At 54.9% G+C, this 24006-nt stretch overlaps 1 protein-coding gene and 1 long non-coding RNA gene across 5 annotated transcripts in view; one reads left to right on the forward strand and one right to left on the reverse strand.

The window, feature by feature from the left end:
* LOC144298069 (tyrosine-protein phosphatase non-receptor type substrate 1-like) overlaps positions 1–16750 on the reverse strand; it is a 41079-nt gene extending 24329 nt beyond the window's left edge. Inside the window, exons 1-2 of one of the 4 annotated variants that reach the window (XM_077872469.1) lie at positions 16691–16750; positions 16037–16124 (exon numbers count right to left, since the gene is read on the reverse strand). In XM_077872469.1, coding sequence (XP_077728595.1) covers positions 16037–16115 — 79 coding nt within the window. In that variant the 5' untranslated portion in view covers positions 16116–16124; positions 16691–16750. Of the gene's footprint in view, positions 1–16036; positions 16189–16417; positions 16581–16690 lie in introns of those variants that run through there. The other 3 variants (XM_077872470.1, XM_077872471.1, XM_077872472.1) reach the window with 3 other exon arrangements.
* The window catches only part of LOC144298071 (uncharacterized), a 93374-nt gene continuing 84784 nt past the window's right edge, over positions 15417–24006 (forward strand). Inside the window, exon 1 of the long non-coding RNA XR_013365047.1 lies at positions 15417–16150. This is a non-coding gene — a long non-coding RNA (uncharacterized LOC144298071). The remainder of the gene's footprint in view (positions 16151–24006) is intronic.

Below are 24006 nucleotides of genomic sequence, written 5' to 3' on the forward strand. Positions count from 1 at the left end.
GGAAGCCCCCCGACTCCAGGCTGCCCTCATGGCTGGCAAGCCTGGGGCCTCAGAACAGGCCTCTCTACCCCTGTGCCTGTTGTCCCAGTCCTGACTCCCAGGCTAGAGGTCACCTAGTTCTTCTGGAATGTGCCAGAAAGGCAGAGCTGCAGCCAGAGGGTGGCCCGACCCTCACAGGGGAGAAACCAGAGCCCACAGGGGGGCAGGGGCTCGGGGTGAAGCTGGTGGCCAGGTGTGTGACAGGCACACGGAGGAGGCCCACCGAGGCAGCCAGCAGCCCTGAGACAGCACAGGCAGGTGCCAACAGCATGCAGCCAAGAACAACCCCAGTGGGTCTGCATTCTAGCACGGGACACTGGAGGAACTGGAAATGCCGCCTGGGGGAAGCGCAGGCCCAAGCGCTGGTTTCCCTCTTGGCCAGCTCAGCACCCACCCTCTCTGGGCCTCCATCCCATCATCCATCAACTAGGGTACCGGTGTCTGCTCCACGGGATGGTCATGAGGACGAGGACACAGTGGGACATAACTGCCTGCCTCATGGGTGCTGGGTAAATTTTAGTTTCTGTTCCCATTATCATCACCGATCTAACGTTTATATCCTTGATTGTCATGTTCCCCCCCCCCCCCCACCAGGATGTAGCATCCACAAGGAACTGTTTCCAACCCCCTGCCTGGAACAGTGTCTGGCACACACCAGGCCCTCAATAAATACACGCTGAATGAACGCTCATGAATGAAGGAAGGAGGGATTTCACTTGCTCCTGGGCAAAGCCCCTCTCTGAGTCTTTGCTCATCTGTTGAATGGAGCTGCCACAGGCATACCCAGGAGACCGTGCGAACTGGGCGCCCGGGACCGCGCCTGGCCCCTGGGTGTGCAGAAGAGATGCCAGTTATTATTATCCTTATCAATAACACCACACAGGGCCGTGAGTCAGCAGCTGGTGAGGGGAGCGGCGCGAGCAGGAGATGGCTGCAGAACCAGGCGTGCAACGTGTTGGAGCAGGGCTATTCTTGGGGTGCAGCCGGAGGCCTGTAATCACACCCTGGGCAGGCGACAATAAAATCTGGAGTTGGGTAGGGCTGGTCCCCCCCCCCTTTTTTTAGCTCCTCTTGCGCTCTCTCCACCAACTGCAGCCAGATTTAGGCGGCTTAATTAATTAGCTAGTGTTTATAAAGCGTTTGAAGAATTTTAAAAGTGCGACGTAAGTGCCAAATATTATTTTAATCTGTGTATATGTGTGTTTTTTCCAGCAGAGAGGTTTTTTTTCTTGCTTGCTTGCTTTTCTTTTTCTCTGCAGGTTCTGTTCTGGGAACCGGGCTTGTTAAAAATCACTCCTGCGGTTCTGGGCCTGGGGTCATCATGCTGGCATCGCGGACAAAACCATTTCCTGCTCTCTCCTGCCCTCCTGGCAGGGAGAGCTGCTGTCCAGGGGCCTGAACCGTCTCCAGGAGAAGAGGGCGGCTGGGCAGGCATTCTCGCACGCTGCTGGTGGGAGTGGAAATTGGAACATCCTCTCGGGAAAGCAGTTTGGCAGGATGTACCAAAGGTGTGAAAGCTGTTCACCAGCCTTTGCGGGGCTGTTCCATGAGGACATAGCCCCAAACATGGCATGGGGTTCCCACATGACGATCTTGAAAAAGTTGGGAAAAAACCCAGACAGTCGAGACGGGGATGGCTAAATGAATTACAGCCTATCCCTTACATGGAGTACAGGTAAGCCCAAAAAGCCACCACCAGGAAAACTGGTAATGTGGACATTTTTTGGACTTCATAATTTTAAACGACACTGTGATTATGCAAATAAAACCTGTTCGTTGTAAAGCTTTAGAAAAAAACAAAAACACAATCATAATCTCATAAAATACCATCAAAGGTAACTGCAATCAACATTTTGAGGTAGTTAAAATATGAGTGAGTAAAAACAATGTAAAATCGGACTCAGATAACTAAGATCATGAGCAAACATTCTGCTTCGTTCACTCAAGCGTTCTCACAAAAATAAAAAATTGGAAATATCCTAACGTCCAAGAGAAGGGGACTGATCGATCCCATGATGGTAAACCCCTATGAGGAACAAGTGTACAGCCATTAAAAATGATGGTGTAGAATCACAATTATCAACACAAAAATATATCATGAGATCAGGGACAGTGACCGAGTGACACATTCAGTGTGATCTCAGGCTTCCAAGTTTAAAAGGAAGTACATATTAAAGATTAGTAGTGGTTAATTCTGCAGTAGATTTACAAGGGATTTTCCTGTTTATGCTTTCTGTTTGCATGACTTGTGCAATAAAAAAGTAAGAAAAACTGTGCTTTCAGTATGATTATGACTTTGTAAAATAAAATAAAACTCTTTTTAAATAAACAACAGCAAGGTACTATATACAAGGCCATAAAACGCCACACTCTCTGGATCATGAATCTAAAACTGAGGGGTTTTTCCTTCTATTTTGGGGATTTTTCAGACTTCCTAAACTGGAGGAGTATTAAATATTTACACTATCCTATTTTATAAAAAGGAAAATCTATACATGTAATACATCTGTCACATACATGTTCACTGTTGAAATGAGCCTGCCCTCCAGGAATCTTGTCTGTGTGTTCACTGATGTTTTTCCCCAGCTCCTGACACAGTATCTGGCACAGATTAGATGCTCAAGAAACATCTGCAGATATGACTAGTCCCTGGAATATCTAGAGACAAAGGTCTAGAGTGACAAACACCATGATGCTGAGGTACATTATGTCCGGGAAATGAGGCCCAGGGTTGGCCCATTGTCTTTTTCACTTGAAAAAACAATATCACTGAAAAACAATATTCACTGAAAAAACAATATATTGAAATCTGTTTTTTCAGTGAGTATTTACTTCTTTTGGAAAAAAGTTTAATGAAATAAAACCTGGGAGTAATTTTTCTAACAGAAGTCAGCACAGTGGGTGATGATGGCTCCCTGTATTTGTTGTAAGACAGGCTGGAGGCCACTGTCAGATCGCCACAAACTCAAGGTGCCCAGGGGCCTGGAGGCCATGGCCACAGCTCTGGCTCAGGACCCTGGTCAGGTGCAGACAACCCCTGGCTCCCACAGCAGGAGTAGTTCAGTGGCCCCTTCCCTATCCACGACCATTCCTGGCTGTTCTCGTGGGGGTAGCTGCTGGTTTATGATCCCCCACACACACCTTGTTAGGGGCTGCCTTTGGCCCCTTCTGGGTTATGATTTAGGGTTGTGGGTGAGAGTGCTTTTAATGCAAGAGTGTGGAGGAGTGTGCAGATGCAGATGCAGGAGTGTGCACATATGTGCACACATGTGCTGGGCAAAAGGGGCATGTGCACCTGTGAGTATGTGCAGGAGATGATGCATGTGTGCAGGTGAGTACAACAGGGCTGCTCAAGAGTGTGCACGAATGGTGCCCAGTGAACAGTGGCACAAGGGGGTATGAGCTATGTGCGGGAGAGTATCTGAATCGTGGGCGGCCTGGGTATGTGTGAGCATGTCGGTGGCATGAGAGGGTGTGTCCGTGCCCAAGGGTGTGAGCAGATGTCTGGGAGGGGTATGAGTACGGGGCTGCCTGTGAATGTGTGTGCGGGCAGGGGAGCATAGGAGTGGGATGTGTACGTGCATGTGTAGGCATGTGTAGAGAGAGTGTGTGTGTGGGGAGCCTGAGTGCGATGGGAGTGGTGTACACACGAGTGTGAATGTGAGTGTGTGCACTGGCAGAGTGTTGTGGGCAGGGACAACAGTGTGTGTGGGGACCACTGTTGGCATAACATCTGTGTATCCACGTGCCCAGCTGCGAAGGTGTCTGACATGCATGGGTTTCCACACATAAGGGTGGTGGGGGGGTGGGGAAGAGCCACTTCCCTCAGGTTTGCCATCAGCTGCTGGTGGGCAAGGCCTGGCATGGCAGCTGGTCTCAGGCACCTGCTTATGCTTACTACGTGCTCATGTGGTGAAGAGGCCAGGCCCAAAGTCTGGAACCCATGGCCCAGGGCAGGTAGCAGACAGTCCCTGGGACTGATCCATGCAGGGCTGCCTGGTGGATGGCTTATGGATCCTATGGTTTCCCAGAGGCGGGGCTCAGGGCTGGATGCAAGTTTGCCAGGCCTCCAACAGCCATAGCGAGGCACTGACTTTCTCTGGAGGTGGCCTGGCTCTTTGTGTCCTCCTGAACCCCACTCCCATGCCAGGCCCAGTCCTAGATGCTACAAGACACAAAGCGGAGGGCAATGGGTCCTGGCCCTTGTGGGGCAGAGTCCTGGACATAGGCAATGACCACCTGTACAGAGATAAGTGAATGAAGAGGGGCTTGGGATAGGGTCTCGGGAAAGGGGTGGGATGTGGGGAGACCTACTGGAGGTTGGTGGCCCCTGAGTGGGGTCATGAAGGCTGACAGAGGCTGGGGAGATGAGAAAGCATTCCAGGAAAGGGGACCCATAGGAGCAAAGGTGCAGAGGAGAGGAAGAGCTCTGCACAATCCAGGGACCAGGGCAGAGTCCTTAGGACATGTTCGCCGGCCTTGAGCCAGCTAGGATGGGGCTAGCCCGGGACTGGGCTTCAGGAGCATGGGGCTAGCCAGGGACTGGGCTTCAGGTGCATGGGGCTAGCCGGGGATGGGCTTCAGGTGCATGGGGCTAGCCGGGGATGGGCTTCAGGTGCATGGGGCTAGCCGGGGATGGGCTTCAGGTGCATGGGGATAGCCGGGGATGGGCCTCAGGTGCATGGGGCTAGCCGGGACCAGCCTTCAGGTGCTTGGGGCTAGCCAGGATGGGCTTCAGGTGCCATCCGCACGGTAGGCTATCACCAGCAGAGGTCTGGTGCCGTGGACAGACCTGTCGTGCTGCAGCAGGCACAACCCCAGCTGCATTGGAGCCAGCACAAATGGGGATGCACAGGGTCTCGTCCATAAGTAATTTGCATTACTTTCTCCTCCACCCCGACTCCAGGCAATTCTGGGCACTGTACCATATCCTTGCAGGGAGTGCGCAGACCCTGGCACCCCCTCCACACAGCAGGAGAACCCCTGCAGGGCCAGCAGTCTAGAATCAGGGCTCTGGGGCCAGAAGACCCGTATGTCTCATCCCCAGTGGGGGTACTTGGCAAAGTCCCTCTTCTCTGAGCCTCCGCTCTCTGCAATCTGTAAACAAGGAGGTACCAATGGCTCTCTCCCCAGGGTCGGAGGTTAGTGGCTCAAAGAACTGGACAGAGGATGGTCTCCCGCCCTGTCACGTCGCACAACCCATCTATGAGCAGATCTTGCCAGCTCCACTGCTAGGATTTGGCCAGACTCTGATCTCTTCTAGCCACCTGACCGCACCACTGTTCCTGACCTGGATCCTTGTCTCAGATTCCAGATTGGCCTTTTGTGCCTTCCCCTCCTTTTCTCTACAATACACGCTCTCCTTGTAGCTAGAGGAGCCTCTAAAATCTAAGCCAGATAACCTCTTTCTTTGCTGAAAACCCTCCTGCAGCCTTCACTGCACTGTGAGACTCAGAATCCTTCTGGTGGCTGCCAGGGCCCTACAGTAGCTTGCTCTCAATTGTGCGAGATCCTGAATGGATTCACCTCAGGCCCTTTGCACCTGCTGCTGCCTCTGCCTGGTACTCTCATCCCCTAGATACCTACACTCTGGCTCCTTTACCTCCTCAGGTCCACCTGAAAGGCCGCCCCTAGCCACTCTGTATAAAACACTATCCCTTTTGTGTCCCTTGCTCTGTTTTATTTTCCTACGTATCACCCACCACCCAACAAATACCTAGGTATTTGCCGATTTCATTAGCACCACCTCCCTACCCTAGACTTACTTATGAGCCCTTTGAGAGAAGACACTTAGTTTTTTCCCCGCAATATGCTCCAGGTTTATGCCAATACCTGGTATTCGCTGAATGTATGTTCAGATTTAGATTCTAACTCGGCCACTTCTGAGACCCCAGGAAAGGTCTTGACCCCTCTGGACTTGTGGTTTCCCATCTGTAGAATGGGGATGATGATAATAACTCTAGGATCATGCTAGAATAAAACAGGCTGATGCATGTGAAGAGCCTAGTACTGTGCCTGGTAGAGAGGAAGCATGTAATGCCGGGCAGCTGTTACTGTGCTGCAGACATTTAAGGACAAAGGAGAGGATGGATGATCATGGTTTTAAGACTGAGAAGCTAAGGATTCTCTCCAATGCAGAACCTGCTCTGCCCCAACACAGGCATGAGATTGCTCACTGCTGCATCTGCTGGCTAGGAAGCCTGGAGGCGGGGAGGGCCAAAGAACCTTGTGAGTTTTTGCTCGGTGGCGAAGGGACCTGGAGGTGATGAAGCAACGCCTGCAGTGTGGCCTTCTCTGCCAAGCAGCAGGGAAAGAACTCTCAATATGTGTCCTTTGTATCTACCAGGCCCAGAAGGACCTCTCAGGCAGGGAGAACATACAGGGGACACAGCTACACCATCCACTGTGCTTGGTGCCTCAGTGACTTAAGGACCTTCTTCTCACCTTCCCATTTTGCAGATGGAGAAACTGAGGCTCAAAGGTGGGGCCTGGAAAGGCTGAGAATGCATGCATCCTCCCTACCACATGCCACATGGTTCCTCTAGGACAGGCCCCAGTGCTGCCCAGCTATGCTCCCATGGGTACCACATATGCATGAGGTCACATAACAGGGAGCCCCCACGTAACTGTCCTGAGCAGCCCAGAGAGAGGAGTGCTGTTGTCACCAACCCCCATCCAGGTGAGGCGGCTGTAACCCTGAGAGGCAGAGAAGGGGCAGAGGCAGGACTCAAAGAGAAATCTGCTCCCAGAGCTGGTGAGCGATCGTTTCTCCCTGTGATGATGGAGTCCCCTCCAGCTCAGGCTTCTGGATTCTCACGCTGCCAAGGATCGCACACATTTTCCCAGCCGAGATAAAGGCCCCCTTAAAAGCGACACGCATTTATTAAATGACATTTGCCAAGGCTTCAGCACACTCTGCTGCCGACAGCAGACAGTCTCTGGATGAGCTTTTTCCCCAAGCTGACACTATCCACTGATGCCTTTTATAGCGCTCCTTGCAGCTCACAAAGCACTTTCCACAGCTCTTAATTCCCTTAACCCTCAACAGTTCCCCGTGTGAGAGGAAACAGTGGTTCCAGGTTCCATTTTGCAGATGGAGAAACTGAGCCTCAAAACAGGGAAAGGCACTTGCTCCAGAGCACATGCTTACAGAGTAAGTGGCACATGCCAGATTCGAACTCAGCAATGGGCCCCAGAGCAAGCACCCACTCCACTGCCTCCCCTGCTAGAGAGGGGGCCTGGGGTCTCATAAAGACAAAGGGTGAGTGAGACAGGCATCTGGGTTGGAGCATCAGAGATGGCAGGAGCTCAACAGGAGGGCAACCAAGGTTGCCTCCGCATCACAGAAGGAGAAATTGAGGCTGAGAGGGGCAGCGTGTGGGTTTCAGGTCTTCCTGCCAGTGAATGATGGAATGGAGGTTCCACCTGTTCTCTCCAGCCCCAAACCAGGAAAAGATGACCATGCAATAAGAACAGTGATAGTAACCATGATGGGAAAGCATCACACATCACCATTACCAGGAGCACGACCGGCCTCGCCAAATCTCCACGGGGACCCAGCAAGGCGGGGCCGTTACTGCTCCCATTTCACAGAGGACAAGACTGAAGCTCAGGGAGGTACAGTCCCTTGGCCGAGGTCGTGGGGCTGCCGAGCAATCTGACTCCACCTGCATCTTCACCTGCTGAACTGGATGGCCTCACGCAATGAATGGCTCTTTGGGAGCGACTGACCTCAGGCTGGGCCCTCCACACCAAACCCTGCCCAGAGACTGGAGCACTAATGGCATCACGTTTCATGGGTTGCCAGCTCATTCATCACAGTGTCTACACCGGGGCAAGCAGTTTTGTGTAGCCAGAATTTTAAGTACAAATGTGGGGTCTCTTGGCTACCTCCCTCCACCCGGGCTGACCCTGATATTTGTGTGCTTCTTGATGCTTTGGGGATCCCTATGACAGCAAGATGGGTGGGGATTTGTGCAGTGGGCATGGCCCAACCACAGAAGTGAGACTGTGTAGTCGTCAGGGCATGACTCTGCTTTCAGACTAGGGTTGCTGCCTGTGTGCCCCGAAGGCTCTGAGCCCTCTCCTGAAAATGGGGATCGTAGCACCCACCTGTTCCTTCATTCAGCTGTATGTATTAACCTGCCTACTGCTGCCAGCCCCTGTGCAAAGGCCTCAAGAGGCCCAGCAGCGAATAAGACAAAAACAGTCCCTACTCTCATGTAGCTTACATTTTAGCAGGGAACACAAGGCTGAAAGAATGACACAAATATAGAAATGGCTGGGAGTGCTCAGAAACAAATTTGTTGTCATGACTGAGAATAACAAGGAGAAGCCGCTTTCAGAATGGGGTGGCTGGGAAAGGCATCTCTGACCAGGCGAGATGGTCACTGTTGAAACCTGAAGGAAGCAAGAGACAAGAAAGGTATAGGAGAGAAGAGCATGTGCAAAGGCCCTGAGGCAGGAAAGAAGCTGGTGTGTAAGACAACTAGAACGAAGGCTGCTGTGGCCAAAGCCCCCAGACGAAGGAGAGTGTGGTATGAGATGAGGTCAAATAGACAGATGTGGTCCAGAAAATGCCAAGCCCCATGGATCATGGTAAGAAATTTGGTATTATTCTAAGTGCAGTGGGAACCAGGAACTTGGGAGCAGGAACAAAGAGGATTTGATTCACCCAGCTGCTCTGGGTGATGAGACGGGAGGAGGCAAGAATGGAAGCAGGAAAGCGGTGATGAGGATGCTGAAGCACTTAGGGCCTAGGCTCGAATCCTAGCTCTGTACTTATAGGCTGTGTGATCTTGGGCAAGTCACTGCACTTCTCTGGGTCTCAATTTCTTCATCTGTCCAATAGGTATAATAATAGTTCCCGTCTCACAGAACTGTGGTGACAATTTAATGAGGTGATACATAGCATACTGATTCTATACATGGCCTGGCATGGTCAATGTCACAGTGCTCAGTGAACCAGACCCTATTTTGTCTGGCCCTGACCTCTCCCAACTGTCACACTGTCTATCTCCCTTCACTCCAGCCTCACTGACTCCTTGCTATTCCTGGAACTTATTCCAGCCTCAGGGCCTTTGCACTTGCCACTCCTGTGTGGCTTGCTCTTCTGATATTCCCATGGCTGCTCCTTTAGTGTTATTCAGGCCTCCGCTCCTCAGAAAGGCTCTCCCTCTGTCCCCACTCGACCTTCTATTCCTTTGTCCTGTTTTACCTTCTTTATAGCACCTGTTTCCACCTCATGCAATATTTACTTGGGTCTGTTTTGCTTCTTCGCTAGAACGTCAGCTCCATGAGAACAGGTGTTTTTGTCTACCCATGCTTGTATCCCCAGCAACTAGAGCCACCCTGACACATAGTAGATGCTCAAAAATATTTGTTAAATGAATATTTATAATTCAAATGATCATAACGAGAATAGTAAAGGAGTTAAGAGTAAACTGAGGCTGGGATCTGGCTTTAAATCTCACTGGCTACATGGCCATGGGAGGAGCCCGACTTGGCTTTCGGGAGCCTCGGTTTCCTTATCTGTGAAATGTGAGTGAAGGACTCCACACTTTTTGGCACACAGTGAGCGTCAGACGACAGGGCACATCGAGAGATGTGGGAACGGCTGAAGTGACAGCTGATGTCTAGCATTTGTTTTCTAAAATGTCCCTCGACCCCTCCACCCCCAGTAAAGTGAGGAGCAGGCACAGTAAGAATGATAGATCAGTTGAAGCCAGGGGTCCTCCCACCATTCCTTCTCATTTTTGTCTAGGTTTTAAATTTTCCAAAACGAAAAGGTAAGGAAGGGAAGGACAGCATGGATTCGAGGCTCAGCTCACTCCTAGCACCAAATGCACTATTTCTTTCCACCGTGGGCTTCCATTTCTGGGGGACACTGTCGGCTTTAAAGAAGGGTGGCAATGGGGACGGGCCTGGCAGCGGCCCCCAGCGCTCCGGCCGGCTCTCCAGGCTGAGGCTCATGGCTCTCCTGGCTCCCCATCTCCCTCCTGATCCCCTTGGCTCCTGGCTCCAATCTGCGGCCATCTCACACCCTGCGCCCCCAAATGGATGTGCCAGGAAATCCTACAGACACAAAGAGCCGATTCGTATCATGTCTGACTTCCACCTTGGCTCTTCCACATCCCTCTGGATGGAGGGCCTGGCCAGGGGTCTGGCCAGACACCTGGCAGGGGAAAGCCATCTTGCGGAGGGCTCCATCAGAAGACCTGCCCCAGCAACACCCAAGTGAACAGGAAAGCAGTTTCAGCTGTGAAAATAGAGTCTTCCTTCTCCAGCATGGGACGGAAACCCATCTTGGGAACATCCGCCACTTCCGCCTCCTGGGACGATTCAGCGATTGATAGAAATATGAGAGAAGTGCCAAGAGAACGGGATATCACCACCCTGGGGCCTCAGTTTCCCTACCTGTCAAACAGGGCTAAGAGATGTCTACTTAGCAGCCTGGGCTCTACAGTCGGGCTGATCTGGGTTATCAGCCGGACTCTGCCACTTACTGTGTGACCTTGGGTAAGTTACTCCACCACTCTAAGCCCAGTCTCCTCTTTGGTCAAATGGATCTGATAACCGTGCACAGCACCCAGGCTAACTGTGAGCACCACCGGGATCACACGGGCCAAGTGCTGAGTCCAGCAAGTGGCTGGAAACAATGGTTTCCATTATTATTACTTTAGTATTTTTCCATGGATTTCAGGATCCTGTCAGATTTCTGGCTTTAATGATGGAAACTTCCAGCACAGCCCAGTTTCAAAGAGCCTTGGCCGGAAGAGAGGGTGCTCAGTGTCCTACCTGGGCCTTGCAGTGGATCTGCTGTGCGAGCCCACCAGTCCCGTGCTGTCTCCCACAATGGGGCACAGCAAGCTTTTCAGTGAGAGCACCAACAGCTCTCCCAGGCTTCCTCTGGTTTTCTGGGCCTGGGAACACACGATTCCAAACCTGTGGATCCGGACAGAGACACCTAGAGGCAGCCTGCGCCCATAGCCTCAGTCCCGGGAAAGGACAATTAAATCCCATCAGCCTGGGGTTCTGCTCAAGTTGTCCCTCCCCCTACGGCCCCAAAGCTACAGGGAAAAACCCCAAACTGAGCTGCACTCACTCCTGTAACAGCTTTTGTTATGTTGTGCCCGCTATGTGCAAGAAGCTGTGCGAGGTACTTGACAAAAGTCAGCCCCACTTTTGCAGAGGAGGAAATCTGAACAGAACACAACAGTGGCCACAAGGCTGGCTGGCACGTGCCGAATGCTTACTATATGCCAGGCACATTACATGCATTACACGTGCATGTACAAGGACTTCACCCTTGAAACAAGAGTTGCTAATGTCATCTCTATGTCACAGATGAGGGAACCGAGACACAGAGTGCAGTAGATTGCCCAATACATGGTAGAGCAGGGATTCACACCCAGGGCTCCAGGTTCGAGCCTGGGACTTAGCACTAGGCTCTGCTTGCTCCAAATCCAGAACCCCCTGGCTGCCAGGGGCTGATCATGTATGCACATGGTGATAAAACAAGGAGACAGCAGGGAAACCTGGGTGGCTTAGTGGTTGAGCATTTGTCTTTGGCTCAGGGTGTGATCCGGGGTCCTGGGATCGAGTTCCGCATCAGGATCCTCAAGAGGAGCCTGCTTCTCCCTCTGCCTGTGTCTCTGCCTCTCTCTGTGTCTCTCATGAATGAATGAATGAATGAATGAATGAATAAATAAATAAATAAATAAATAAATAAATAAATAATAAATCCTTAAAAAAAAAGGAGTGCAACAAGTAGCCTCAATCAGGGCCAGGATAAAAATCCTGGGGGTGGGGGAGGGGAGGGCTCAGAGAAGGAAGAGCTCCCATGGATCATAAGGCAGTACAAACTGAAGGAGGAATAGGCTTGGGCATAGGAAGATAAGGAAGTACAGGGAAGGGCATAGGAAGATAAAGAAGTACAGGGAAGGGCAGCTCTGATGGCAGGAATAGCGTAAGCGAAGGCATGGAGAGGAGAGAGTGTAGCTGAGGGCCCGGATTTGTACCAAAGTGTTTACCAAACTGGGTTAGGCCGCGTACTAATGAGCATTTCACAAGCCAAACGCCTCGTGTTCATATGTTTGGGGAATGCTTGGAGTAAACAGGGTCCACGTTGGGATCCTACAACTCTGGGCTCCTCAGGCCTCAGGTGCCAATGGGCGCGAGCGGCCAGGAAAGCCGTGGTGCGCGGGGAGGAGGCCTGGCTGTTTTGCAGCATCTCAGGTCAGCTTTTTGGAAAACATGTGGCTGAGAACCAAGGCCTGTCAGGGAGGAGGCCCGGCACACTGCTGCACTTTTCTTTTCAAGTGTTTTTGGAGAAAACTGGGACCCACTCAACAGTTTTGAGCCGGGGAGTGACATGATCTGCATTGTGTTGACAGGCCAGAAATCTGAGCACATTTAAAAGGGGGGGGGGGGGAAGAAGAACCTTCCATCAGTCCAAGACTCTACAAATAAGAAAATAACCTGTCGCACGGAGCCATTGGAAGCAGCGAGCGAGTGTGTGTGGGCTCCGTACAACAGTTTTAGACTCCCTTCCTCTCACACACCCCCTCTCCATCTGTCGCAAAGGGCATCGGGAAGATGCAAGGAGGAATATTCCAGCTCTGGGGGCTCCAGAGCTCGGCAGCCCAGATGGGGGGCTCTGGTGGAAGCCACATCGCTCCTGTGAGCTGTTCCATCCTCTGTGTGCCTTCTGAGAGACGACCGTGACTCAGGGAAGGACTTCTGCCCCAGAGGAACTCCTCACGCACCTCCATCTAGGCCTGGAGGGAGCTCCTCTCGCTCCCTCCAGCCTGGACTAAAGTCACCCTGATTCAGTCAGTAAAGTTCTTCCCTCAGAGCCTACCCAGCCAGAAGGACTGGATTCAGAATCCCGGTGCCCTGCCACATACTCCTTAGGCAAGTTACTTCTCCAGTCTGGGACTCAATTTTCCTCATCTGCAAAATGGGGGTAACAGCCAACTCGTGCTTTGCCTTGCTGCTTAAGGAGATGACACAGACAGGCACTCGGCACAGTCAACTTTCAGAGACGTGGGTTCTCCTCCCTTCTCTCTCAACATGTGGTTCACATCAGGACTTTGTACACGCTGAATGACTACAAATAGAGCAATGAATCACACGGTGCGTCTCCAGGGAATTGGTAAAGGAATAATTAATGGCCAGAAAGTACCTGGAGAACACCATGGCTTTAAGGAAACTTCCAACAGCCTGAGCCCATTGAGGCCCAAGCGCCCCCCCACCCCCTATGTCTTCTTAAGAAAGAGGAAGTGAGATTAACTTCACCATTTAGGAAAGTACACAGGAGCTACCAGTATGTCCCCCCTCTACCAAAGGGTCAGAAGGTCACTGGAGAGCCCAGCTGTCCCCCAACACCTGAACCCCAACGTGGCCTGGCCTCCTCCAGGCCAGAGTGAGGAGCCAGTGGGAGCTCATCAAGGTCCACCCAGTAGGGGACCCAGAGGACCATGACCTCGGTGGGGCCACCCAAGGAGCCCACATGTTCTGCGCCAGGTGCTGCAGGCTGCTGCAGAGCCGGGCTACCCAGGTGTCCCCAAGCCCCAAGCCCAGCTCCCAGGCTCCAAATCTCCCTCAGCGGGGTTGTTTTAGGAAACAGGCCTCACGTTGGCTCCAAGAACACAGGTTGGTGACTTCACTGGCATCGTTTTAGAATTTCCCTTTGGCAGCATTTGTGCTATAAGCAATCTTTAGAAACTTCTTCTCCTGCCTTCCCCAACCCAGATAATTCACATGACCAGCCCCCTGCAAACAGTGATCATGTGGAGTCCCAGTAATCATGTGACACCTCCCGGGCTGACAGTTCTGCCCGAGACACTAGTAGTCATTCAACCTAACGCCGCCTTCCTAAGCCTGACATTTGAGTTTCTCACTTGAACAAATCTATTTTCTTGGAAAATTGGACAACTGCCTCCTTCTACCTTCCTGCCCTCCTCTCCTGCCTCTCTTCTGCTTTGTCACAAACTCCATGCTGGGAGCAGCCGAGGGAGGGGCCCGAAACCCCATCCTGCCGTCAGCCCAGGTGAATCCCATGCCAGGGCCGAGAGTGTGACCAGCAGCCCAGAGGACACAGAGCGAAGGATGCTGGCAGGCTCCGCTATGATGGCAACACCCCACCCCTGCCCCAGCACCTTCTGCCAAAAAATTTATTCTTACCTCCTAAGATTTATTTATCTCAAAGTTAATCTAGGCCCCTCTGCTGCTCCCACTTTTTCAGGCTATTGATGCTGAATGGATTGGAACGGAAGTTTTACGACCTAATCTTTACCATTCTATAGATTGTTTTTATAGGCAAAAAGGGGTGATTTGCTCACAAGAAGGGTGTTGGCGTTCCCAGCCAGGACCCCGGGAAAGGCAGGCTGCCCATCCGAACACTTGTTAATCAGTGTCACCGGTCATTTGCCAGAAACTGAACCACAGGGTCCTGGTTGGAGAAGGGTCTAGAATAGACATTTAGAAATTAATGTGGGCCCAGTTCCCTGTTTCAGGAAAATTAAGTACTTGCGAGAGACACTTGTGCATTTCCCGGCCAGGCCAGGCAGGACGTGGGGGCAGGAACTGGGACTTTTGCAGGGTGTAAATGGCTGGCTCGGGCAGGAAGGAGCAGATCGGAGATGCCACTCACCAGGCAGACATGAAATGTATCAGTGCTTCCTTCCTCCCAGCCAGGACCCAACGAACATGGAACATGCCGCGGGAAGACCCAGGGTGGAGTGGGGTGGGGTGGGGGGGATGCCTACGCGGATTCCTGGGGTTCTGGGGAGACTGCAGGGCAGAGAGAAGCTGCTGTCCACCCCCACTTCTCCCTCCACCCACTCTGCCAGTTCTCCCTTCCTCACTGCTATCAGATGGTTACCAGTCTCTAGGCAAATGCAAAAGGCACGAGGGGGGGGGGTGGACGGGAGGTGGGTACTGAGCTCATCTTTACCTCCCTCCTCAAGGATGGTGATGCAGACCCCTCTGCCTACCACACAGCTTCAAGTAGCCGAAAAACAAGATCCCCATTCGTCTCCCCACCCTAACTCCTTTAAAGCCATTACTCTGCCGCCTGTGCCCTCCCAGGAGACCCATGGTTTTGCAAAACCCCTTTAAGATGCAGGACTCCTGAATGGTGACCTCACCCCTTGGCGAACACACACACGGTAGCCTTCAGAGCCCGCCTGCTGGAGACAGCCAGGTGTTTGATGTAAGCCAACAAAAAGACATGCTCAGAGCCACAGGTAACAGCCCCATGGAGCACCTGAACTGCAGGGAGCTGCCTGGAAGCCGGGGAGGGGGGGCGTGATGGCAGGAGGAAGTGGGGGAGCCTAGAGAACAGCCAGGAGCAGACCATCCAGCAAGAGGCTTTGGCAAGCACAGGGACAATCCACCAGCGCTTTCGCATCGGGATCTGTTGATCACAGCAGCTCACCCAGAGTTACTGCGGCCTCCCTTCCTCTCTGTCTCTCATACACACACCAACACTATGTTACTCTGCACACCAGAGGGAGAGCTCACTCTTCCCTCATTGCAATAGGCTGCTTCTGTCCCCTTCCAGGTAGTACCTGGGGGACCTTTGCCTCTACCCCCTTCTCTCAGACCCCGAAGTCGGACTGTCAAGAGCATTAAGTCCAGGGAAAGAGCTTCTGGAGAAGCCAGGGGCACCTGGCTCTGAAAGCTGCTGACAGCCTGCCTCCCCCATCAGACTGGGCAGGGGCTGGGTGGACCAATTCATCTGGGTATGTCCCAGTGCCCAGCACGATGCCCCCGCGATCAAAGTCCACGGAGAGTGGGTCCTACCCGTGGCTGTGTGACCTTGGGCAAGTGGCTGGCCGTCTCTGGGCCTCAGTTTCTGCCTCTGTAATCCCGGTTACAGACACGTCTCCCCTTACTACCGCTGGACATTAGCCCAGTGGCTCCCAGAGGCGCTCCGGCAGGCCTGGGTCCCCGGTCTGGCAACGGCAACGGCGGGGGCAGGGGTGCTTACCTGTCCAGGCGCAGGACGCGGCGAACAGGAGGCAGAGCAGCGGCCCGAGGCGGCCGGGGGCCGGGCCGGCGGGCTCCATGGGCCGCGGCTGCGGAGCGAGGAGGGAGAGCGGCGGTGAGTGCGCGCTCGGGCGGGCGCAGGCTGGAGCGGGGAAATGACTAAGGCTCCCCCTCCTCTCCCCCCACCTCCCCCCGGCCGGGCTTCCCCCCCACCTCCCCGGAACAGGCGCCTGGAGCGGCTTAGGAGCCGCCGTCGCCGCCGCGGTTTTCGGAGGAACCCCCAACCCCGGGAGATCGGGAGGCGGAGAGGGGGAGAGACCCCGAGCGCGCGAGAATCAAGCCGGGGACGGCCAGGGAGAGGCGGCGGGAGAGAGAAACAGACCCGAGGGAGCCAGGCGGAGAGCCAGAGGCGCCGAGAGGCGAGAGAGGGGGAGAGGGGAAGTGGGGAGAGGGGGAGAGAGAGAGGGAGAGAGGGAGAGAGGGAGAGAGGGAGAGAGGGAGGGAGAGGGAGGGAGAGGAGCGCGCGAGGCGGCGCGCGGATCGCGGCCCCAGCGCGGGAGAGAGGAGGACCGCGCAGGGGCGAGGGGCAGCCGCCGAGCCCCGCCGAGCCCCGCCGAGCCCCGCCGCCGCCCCCGCCGCCCCCGCCGCTGCCCACCTGCCCCTCCCGGGCTCCTCGCGGCGCCGGCGGCTCGGCGGGGCTCGCTCCCGGCCCGCAGTCCCGGCCGCTGCCCCCGCCCTCCCGGCAGCCCGGCCCCCTCCCGCGCGCCCGCCCGCCCGCCCTCCCCGCCTCCCTCCTTCCCGCCAGCCCGGGGAGGCTGCGGGGCTCGGGCCCGTCGGCCCCCTGTCGCCCGCCGGCCGCGCGCCCGGGGGAGGGGCGGGGAGGGGAGGAGCGGGGAGGGGAGGGGAGGGGAGGGGGGCGGGGGGCTGCGTCGGCCCCAGCCCTCCCGCCGGGCCCCGATCCCCGCCGCCGGCCGCCCCGCGAGCGCCCGGGACCGGACGGGCCGCCGGCCGCAACGCGGTGCCAGTTCGGGCGCCCGCGCCGCTCCCTCCCGCTTGCCCGGTCCCGGTCGCGGTCCCGGTCCCGGTCCCGGTCCCGGTCCCGGTCGCGGCGCCCCGTTCCGCCCGGACCTGCGCCGCCGCGGGGGCTGGGACGCAGGGCGAACGCCGCGGGGGCTGCCCAGAGGCCGGGCCCCGCTCCACTTTGCGCAAACTTGTTTTCCTAAGGTCAGCGCCGCGAGCCGGCTACATCGTCCTCTTAAGGTGGACCGGGGAAGTTGCGGCCGGCCTCCCCCTCGCCTCCGGACCCGGGCCGCGCGGCGGGGCCCCGCTTCCCGCCCGCTGGCGGCCGGCGAGCGGCTGGAGGCGGCGCGGGAGGGAGGGGGCCGGGGACGCGGCGGGGGTGCCCGCCTTCGGCCGCTCGGGGACTGCCCCTGCCCCTGGGCCCGAAGCCCGACGCCCCTCGGGGGGTAGGCGCGCGCTCCAGGGGCCCGGCTCTTTGGGAGCTGGGCCGAGGTGAAGGAAAAGCAGGAAGTAAGTGAATGTAGGGGGAAGGGGAGAGGAAGGAGAGAGTGATGGTACAAAAATAGCGTGTGTGTAGGAAGGACTTCAGTACCGCCTGGAAAAGAGGCGCAGGGAAGCAGGGAGGAGAGGGAACGCCAAGGGGGGCTGTGGCCGCCGAGAAGCCAGAGGGGCAGGGTCCCGACCAACCAGGGGCAGCGGGCTCTCTGGCAGGCAGAGCCAATTCAGGGGGTGCAGAAGGCCCAGGCCGGGGTGTGGGGGAGAGGTGGGGCTTGAAGGCCTGGGCTCCCGGAAGATGATGGGGGGCAGGAGTGGGGGAATGAGAGGTAGGGAGAGCAGGGGAAGGGGCCTGGAGACAGGACAGAGCTTCCTGGTGAAGCGCCTCTCTCTCTCTCTCTCTCTCTCTCTCTCTTCCCCTCACCCCCACCTCCCTCTCTCTCTTTTTCCTTGAGGGAAAGCTGTGTTCCCAACAGCACCCAGGTCAGTGAGAGGGACTGGGGGTGCCCTGGCCACCTGGCAAAGGGATACCACACGGTAGGCATCAGAGGAGTCCAGGACCCTCTGCACATTGGAGGGATCTGGGCTTGGAAATAAGCTATGACCAATTTTGCTTCACAAGGCCTGTAGGAGAATATGAATGAAGCGAGGTGGAGAAAGAGCCAGTCCTATCAACAGAGAAGCAGTTGAGGCCCAGAGAGGGAGTGGACTTGCCTAAGGCCAAACAGCGAGGCCTGGAGTAACAACAAGATATCAATCTGGGATTTCCAGGCTGCAGAACTTTGCAAAGTGACTCCACCCCCGCCCCCACCCCAGACTGCCTGTCAGTGTCCGGACAGGGTGTTGTGCTAAGACAGGGAGGCAGCGCACACCTGTTGAGAGCATGAAGCAGTCTCCCTGGGTTGCAATCCTGCCAGCCTGCTCTTCTGATTGTACAGACTTGAGGAAATGCCTTGCCATGTCTGTGCCCCAGCTTCCCCATCTGCGATTAGGCTAACAGGAGGATCAACCTAAAAAGGCTGGTGCGGGGATCAGATGAATTCATATTTGTACAGTGCTTCAAAAAGTGCCTAGCATGTAATCTGAGTGCTACACAGCATTTGATAAATAAGTAAACTGCTTGGCAACCGTCCTTGGGAGCCCACAGGGTTCTGAGCGGTGTTTGAAGTGCAGGGGGATTTTCTTTTCTTGGGGTGTGGGAGGCACAGCAATGACCCACACAAGGTCCACGTCCGTAAGGAATTTACATGCTAGTGGGGAGACAGATAAGTAGACGAGTAGAAATAATTAATGAACAACAGAAGATTGAGCATAGAGAGTGAGAAGTGAGGGCAGGGCCTGCGTGAGATGCTGGGAGCAGAGTCACCAGATGGGGCAGCAAGATGAGGATTTGGGGACTCGACATTCCAGGTCATTCCAGGTGAAGGAAACAGCGCATATCAAGGCCCTGGGGCCAGCTTGCCCAGAGGGGAATGAGCAAATATGGGGGAAAGCGCTCCAGCCCCATGGCCTTGAAGACCTTGGTAAAAAGCCGGCATGTATTCTGCAGGTAGGAAAATCACTGGAGGGCATTGAGCAGGGAAGCACCATGGTCTGATTTATATGTTTTAAAAGGCTACTCTGGTGGAGGCTAGAGGGTATGCTTGAGAGAGGGGAGCATGGAATCAGGGCACCAGTGAGGAGGTGGTTTTGGGGTCCTCTTCATATCTGAGGTAGGAGGCGGGCAGTCTCCATCTCTGCAGGCCACATCTGGCTGAGACCATGAAGGTGACCCGCTGAGGCTCCTGGGAAAATCCATCACCCGAATCCTTCTGGGGTGCAAGGAGAGGGCAGGAGCTACCGCTGAAGGTCAAGAGACGAGGCGGTCTCCTGGCCTGGGCTTCCAGAAAGCTCTGCCATTCACTGTTCCCCAGCACACACACACACACACACACACACACACACACACACACACACAGACCTGCTCAGGATTAGGAAGCTGCGGATTAGGAAGGATAATAATTGAACCACCTGCTATTTATATAGAGCACCTTTGGCAAAGGCAGCCGGCAGGGCTGCCCCACGCAGGGGCCCCTTCCATCCTCCTCTCTGCCCCAGGAGGGGGTCTGGCCTGTTCTCCTGGTCCAGCCATCACAGAAAAATCACCGTTCGCTGTCAGGGCTGGAAGGTCACCGAGACCAATGGGCAGCTCGGTATGCTGAGGTTGGGTGACAATGTGCCTGAGGTCATGCAGATTATGGCAGATAATTGAGGTGAATCAGCTGCCTCCTCTGAGGAGGCGTCCTGGGTTGCCCTGGATTAAAATCGAACTGCTTTCATACATATACCCTTCATTCTTCATGCACTCAACAATGTTTATGAAGCACCTACTGTGTGCCAGGCACTGTGCTAGACCTTGGGGATATAGCAGTTGGGAAAAAAAAAAAAAAAGACAAAAACTCCTGCCTGCAAGGGGCTGAAAGTTGCCAGCAGAGGGAAACAGACAACTCAACATGGAAGATGGGGTGAAGGCTACAGGGGAAAATGAGCAGGGAAGGGGCCCAGAGAGCCTGTGAGAGGAGATGGGTCAAGGAAGGCCTCCGAGGACATGATATTTGAGGGAAGACTGAGGGATTCGAGAAGCCAAGCCAGAGGCTGTCCCTCCTTGCTTTTTCTTCTCTGTCACTCCCTGTGGGCAACCTGTCAGCAATCCCTGGCTCTACCTTCCCGGCATGTCCAGAACCAAACCACTTCTGGGTGCCTTCATCATCTCCCACCTGGGCACCTTCTTGCTGCCTTGGGCCCTCCTTCCCCCATCTCCTCTCTACTCAGCAGCCGGAGGGGCCTTTAGGGAAATCAGGTGGCATCCTTCCCCTGTTGTCCAGGGTGCACTGGAAAGCAGACTGGAACAAGCATGAGGAGGGGCAGGGGGATCAGGGGCTTCGGAGCCAAGACTGCCGATTTGGGTTCTGTGGCTCAGGGAAACGTTTTTATGTGTGTGCGTGTTGTGTGAGCCTCAGTCTCTTTGTGAAACGGGAATAGGCAGGCCCACACTGACACGAGGGGTCACAGTCACGAAGCGGCCACAGTAGCTGGGGTGGGGGACGGGCCGTGTGTGCACACCAGCTCCCGTGATGTGTCATCTCACCGAAGCCCCAGCAACAGCACCATGTTCCCAGAGGCGGAAAGCCACCGGGCCAGGGTCACTGTTCCCGGGCAGGCCGGGACCTGCCGGCAGCCCGCTCTGCCTGGGCTCTGCTCCTGGCTTCCCGGAGCCCCGGGCTGGCGTCAGCAGGCAGGCGGGCCGGCCAGGCTGCCTTTGCACGGGTCCTTTCGGGAGACGAGAGATGCCAACCGCCTAGTTTTCTGGGCGAGAGGAGCCATGTGGAGTTCAGGCCTCAGCTATGGAGCCAGAACAATAAAAATAAAAATAGCCAGGACTCCCAGGCAGCCTGGGCCAGGGAGCCCACTGCCCCAGAGAGGAGCTCCTGGTGAGTGGTGAGCTAGCCTGGCGGGGGCAGGCGGTGAGAGCCTCCTCAGCTCCTCACCTCCTCACTGGGGGCTTGCTCTGCTCCCTGACCCATGCTCCCTGACCTGTATGCGGGCTCTGGCCGAGGCGCCCCTGCTCACGGGGATGGAGTGACCTGCCGGGGACCCACAGCTGGTGAGTGGCCAAGCCAGTTAGGATTAGAACTCAGTTCTCCAGCCGCTGATCCCAGGACCTCATCTTGAGAACCACATGATGACCACATGATGGTTACAGCCAAGGAAACGGAGGCTCAGAGAGGTGAAGTGACCTGCCGAGTCCACATGGCTAGAAGGTGACCCCATTATAAAACCAACAACTGGGGGCACCTGGGTGGCTCAGTGGTTGAGCATTGGCCTTCAGCTCAGGGTGTGATCCTGGGGTCCTGGAATGAAGTCCCGCATCGGGGTCCCTGAGGGGAGCCTGCATCTCCCTCTACCTTCTCTGCCTCTCTCTGGGTGTCTCTCATGAATAAATAACATTTAAAAAGTAAATAAATAAAATAAAATGAAGGCACTGTCAAGTCCCCCTCCTTAGTGTGGTCTGAATATGTCATAAAGAACATGCCTGAAAAGCACGGTAGCTGCTGGACAAATGGGAACTGTTGTTTTCTGGAGAACTGAGTTTGTTGTTGTTTTTTAAGATTTTTAAAAAAATTCTATTTATTCATGAGAGACACAGAGAAAGAGCCAGAAACATAGGCAGAGGGAGAAGCGAGCTCCCAGTGGGGAGCCTGATGCGGGACCCAGTCCCCTGACCCCAAGATCACAACCTGAGTCGAAGGTAGACGCTCAACCACTGAGCCACTCAGGTGCCCCAGTGCCTTCATTTTACAGACAGAAAGGTGCCTTACTGAAGTCTCTGCTCCCAGGTCACCTCCGCAGGCCCCCCTGTTAAAAGAGTCACCTCTTCAAACCCCAAAGTGCTCTACCCCCTTCCTAACTTTGTCTTCCTAGCACACAGCATGACCTGCCAGGGGTGGGGGTCTTTGTGGCATTGTGCATCTCCTTGACCAACCACAAGTCAGCCCGACCCAGGGGTCCAATGCCTGGCCCTGGAGGCATATCCTGTGGCTTAGATGTCAGTGCTACTCAGATTGGCTATGGGGCAAAATACCTTGCCCCTCTGGGCCTCACTTGCCCAGACTGGAGATTAATAGAAACATACCTCAAACGTCTCTTGCAAGGGATGAGTTCATATAGGAAAAGATCTTGCTGATTGCTATTGTTTTCAACCCATCCTGCAGCCCCAGGGCCTTCAACAGTAGAGAGTAGGTTGTCAGTAAATATGTACCCAGTTAAAAAAGATGCCAGGGTAAGAAATCAGCAGAGCCTAGATTTGAAGGGTCTCTCTGAGGCTGTGCTTTAAAGTACCCCACTTCTAATCACCTCTCCACAGCACCCCACCTTTCAACCGTAGCTGCACAGGAATCAGAGCTGCGGTTCTTCTGAGCAGGCATCATCATCACCTGGAGGGGTTGTTAGTGGATCCCGGGGCTCCACCCTCTGATTAACTGATTCAGCGGGTCTTAGGTAAGGCCTGAGAACTTGCATTTCTAACAAGGTCCCGGGCACTGCTGCTGCTGCTGCTGCGGTCTGATCCAGGGACCACCAGATACAGTGACAGGAATGTTTCAGAGCTCAGTCCCAGCATTCCCACTGGTGGGTCTGTCTAGCCCTCTGTGTACTGTTCTCCCTGCCCAGGGGAGAACAGAGGGGGCAATGGTGTGGCTCAGAGATTGTAGCCAGTGCCCCGGAGCTGAGGGGCTGTGAGAGATCACCGAGCCAGGGCCTGGAGGAGCCATGCTGTAATTAGTGCTTTCCAGGGGAAGTCAGCATCTAAGTGTCTTGGCAGGCAAGCAGGCAGGCAGCTCGCCTGAGCTCCTTAGGGGTGGGACCAGGCTGTCAGGCCCTAAACACTGTTCTCAGGCTCTGGGGCTCTGGCTCCGCCAGGAGCTGAGCCCAGCTGTGTGGAGCCAAGCCTCCCCCAACACCTCTGGGTGGGGGTGCTCTGCAGGGTGGTGATGCAAGGGCTGGCGTCAGGACAGAGAGCTGATTGCTTTGGCGCCTACCGGGAAACCTGAGTTCAAGTGCGGACTCTGCCCGGTGGTGATATAATACAGCTACAGTGTAGATGCGCCTTCTGAGCCCCAGGCTTGAAGGACTCCAGCAGATTCTCTCATGCCCCTCACTCCAACTCACATGACCACAATTCTTATCCCCATTTCACAGATGAGAAAGCTGAGGCATAGGGAGGTTCAGGGTAAGCTTGTGAGCTGCAGCATTAGACTCTGAATCCAGGAATTCTCATCCTCCAGCCCCTGCTCCCAACTTCTGCATATTCTGACTTCTGCTTTGCTGGGAGCCCGGGGCCCCATGGTGCTGTGCTGCTGTCTTGGGGTCTCCCTTGGCACTGGAGGGCTGGCTTCCTGATTCCCATACCCCTCTGTGGCACCCAGCCTGGGCCTGTTGGCTGGCTGGAGGCACACGAGCAACTGACCTGTGAATGAAATAATGAATGGACAGATGAGTCTAACTCTTCCCAGTGGTGATGGGACAGTATAGCTCAGAGGCTGGGATGTGCGTTCAACTCCAGGCTCTGGACGGCGCTAGCTGTGTGATCTTGGGTGCTTCCCAGCCTCAGTGTCCTTATCTGATAACAGGTTGAGGGCAGGCTTAATAGATAAAAAGGGCAAGGGTGTGTATGTGTGTGAGAGAGAGAATGCGACTGTGCTGGGGAGGAACAGCTGCCAAGAACCCTGTTAGGTGCCTGCTTCTGCCTTGACTTCTCCATCTCAGCTCTGTTCCTGTGTTCCTGTGCTTGCTCAGGTGTCCTCACTTTTTCTTCCTCCCTACTCACTGTCCTGCCCGACGATCCTCTGGATCTACCTTTCAAAGAGACTCTGAATCTGACCACTTCTTACTGCCTGTGTCACCCTCTGGCCCCACCAC

Source organism: Canis aureus, chromosome 26 (genome assembly GCF_053574225.1).
Source record: "Canis aureus isolate CA01 chromosome 26, VMU_Caureus_v.1.0, whole genome shotgun sequence".
NCBI classification, from domain to species: Eukaryota; Metazoa; Chordata; class Mammalia; order Carnivora; family Canidae; genus Canis; species Canis aureus.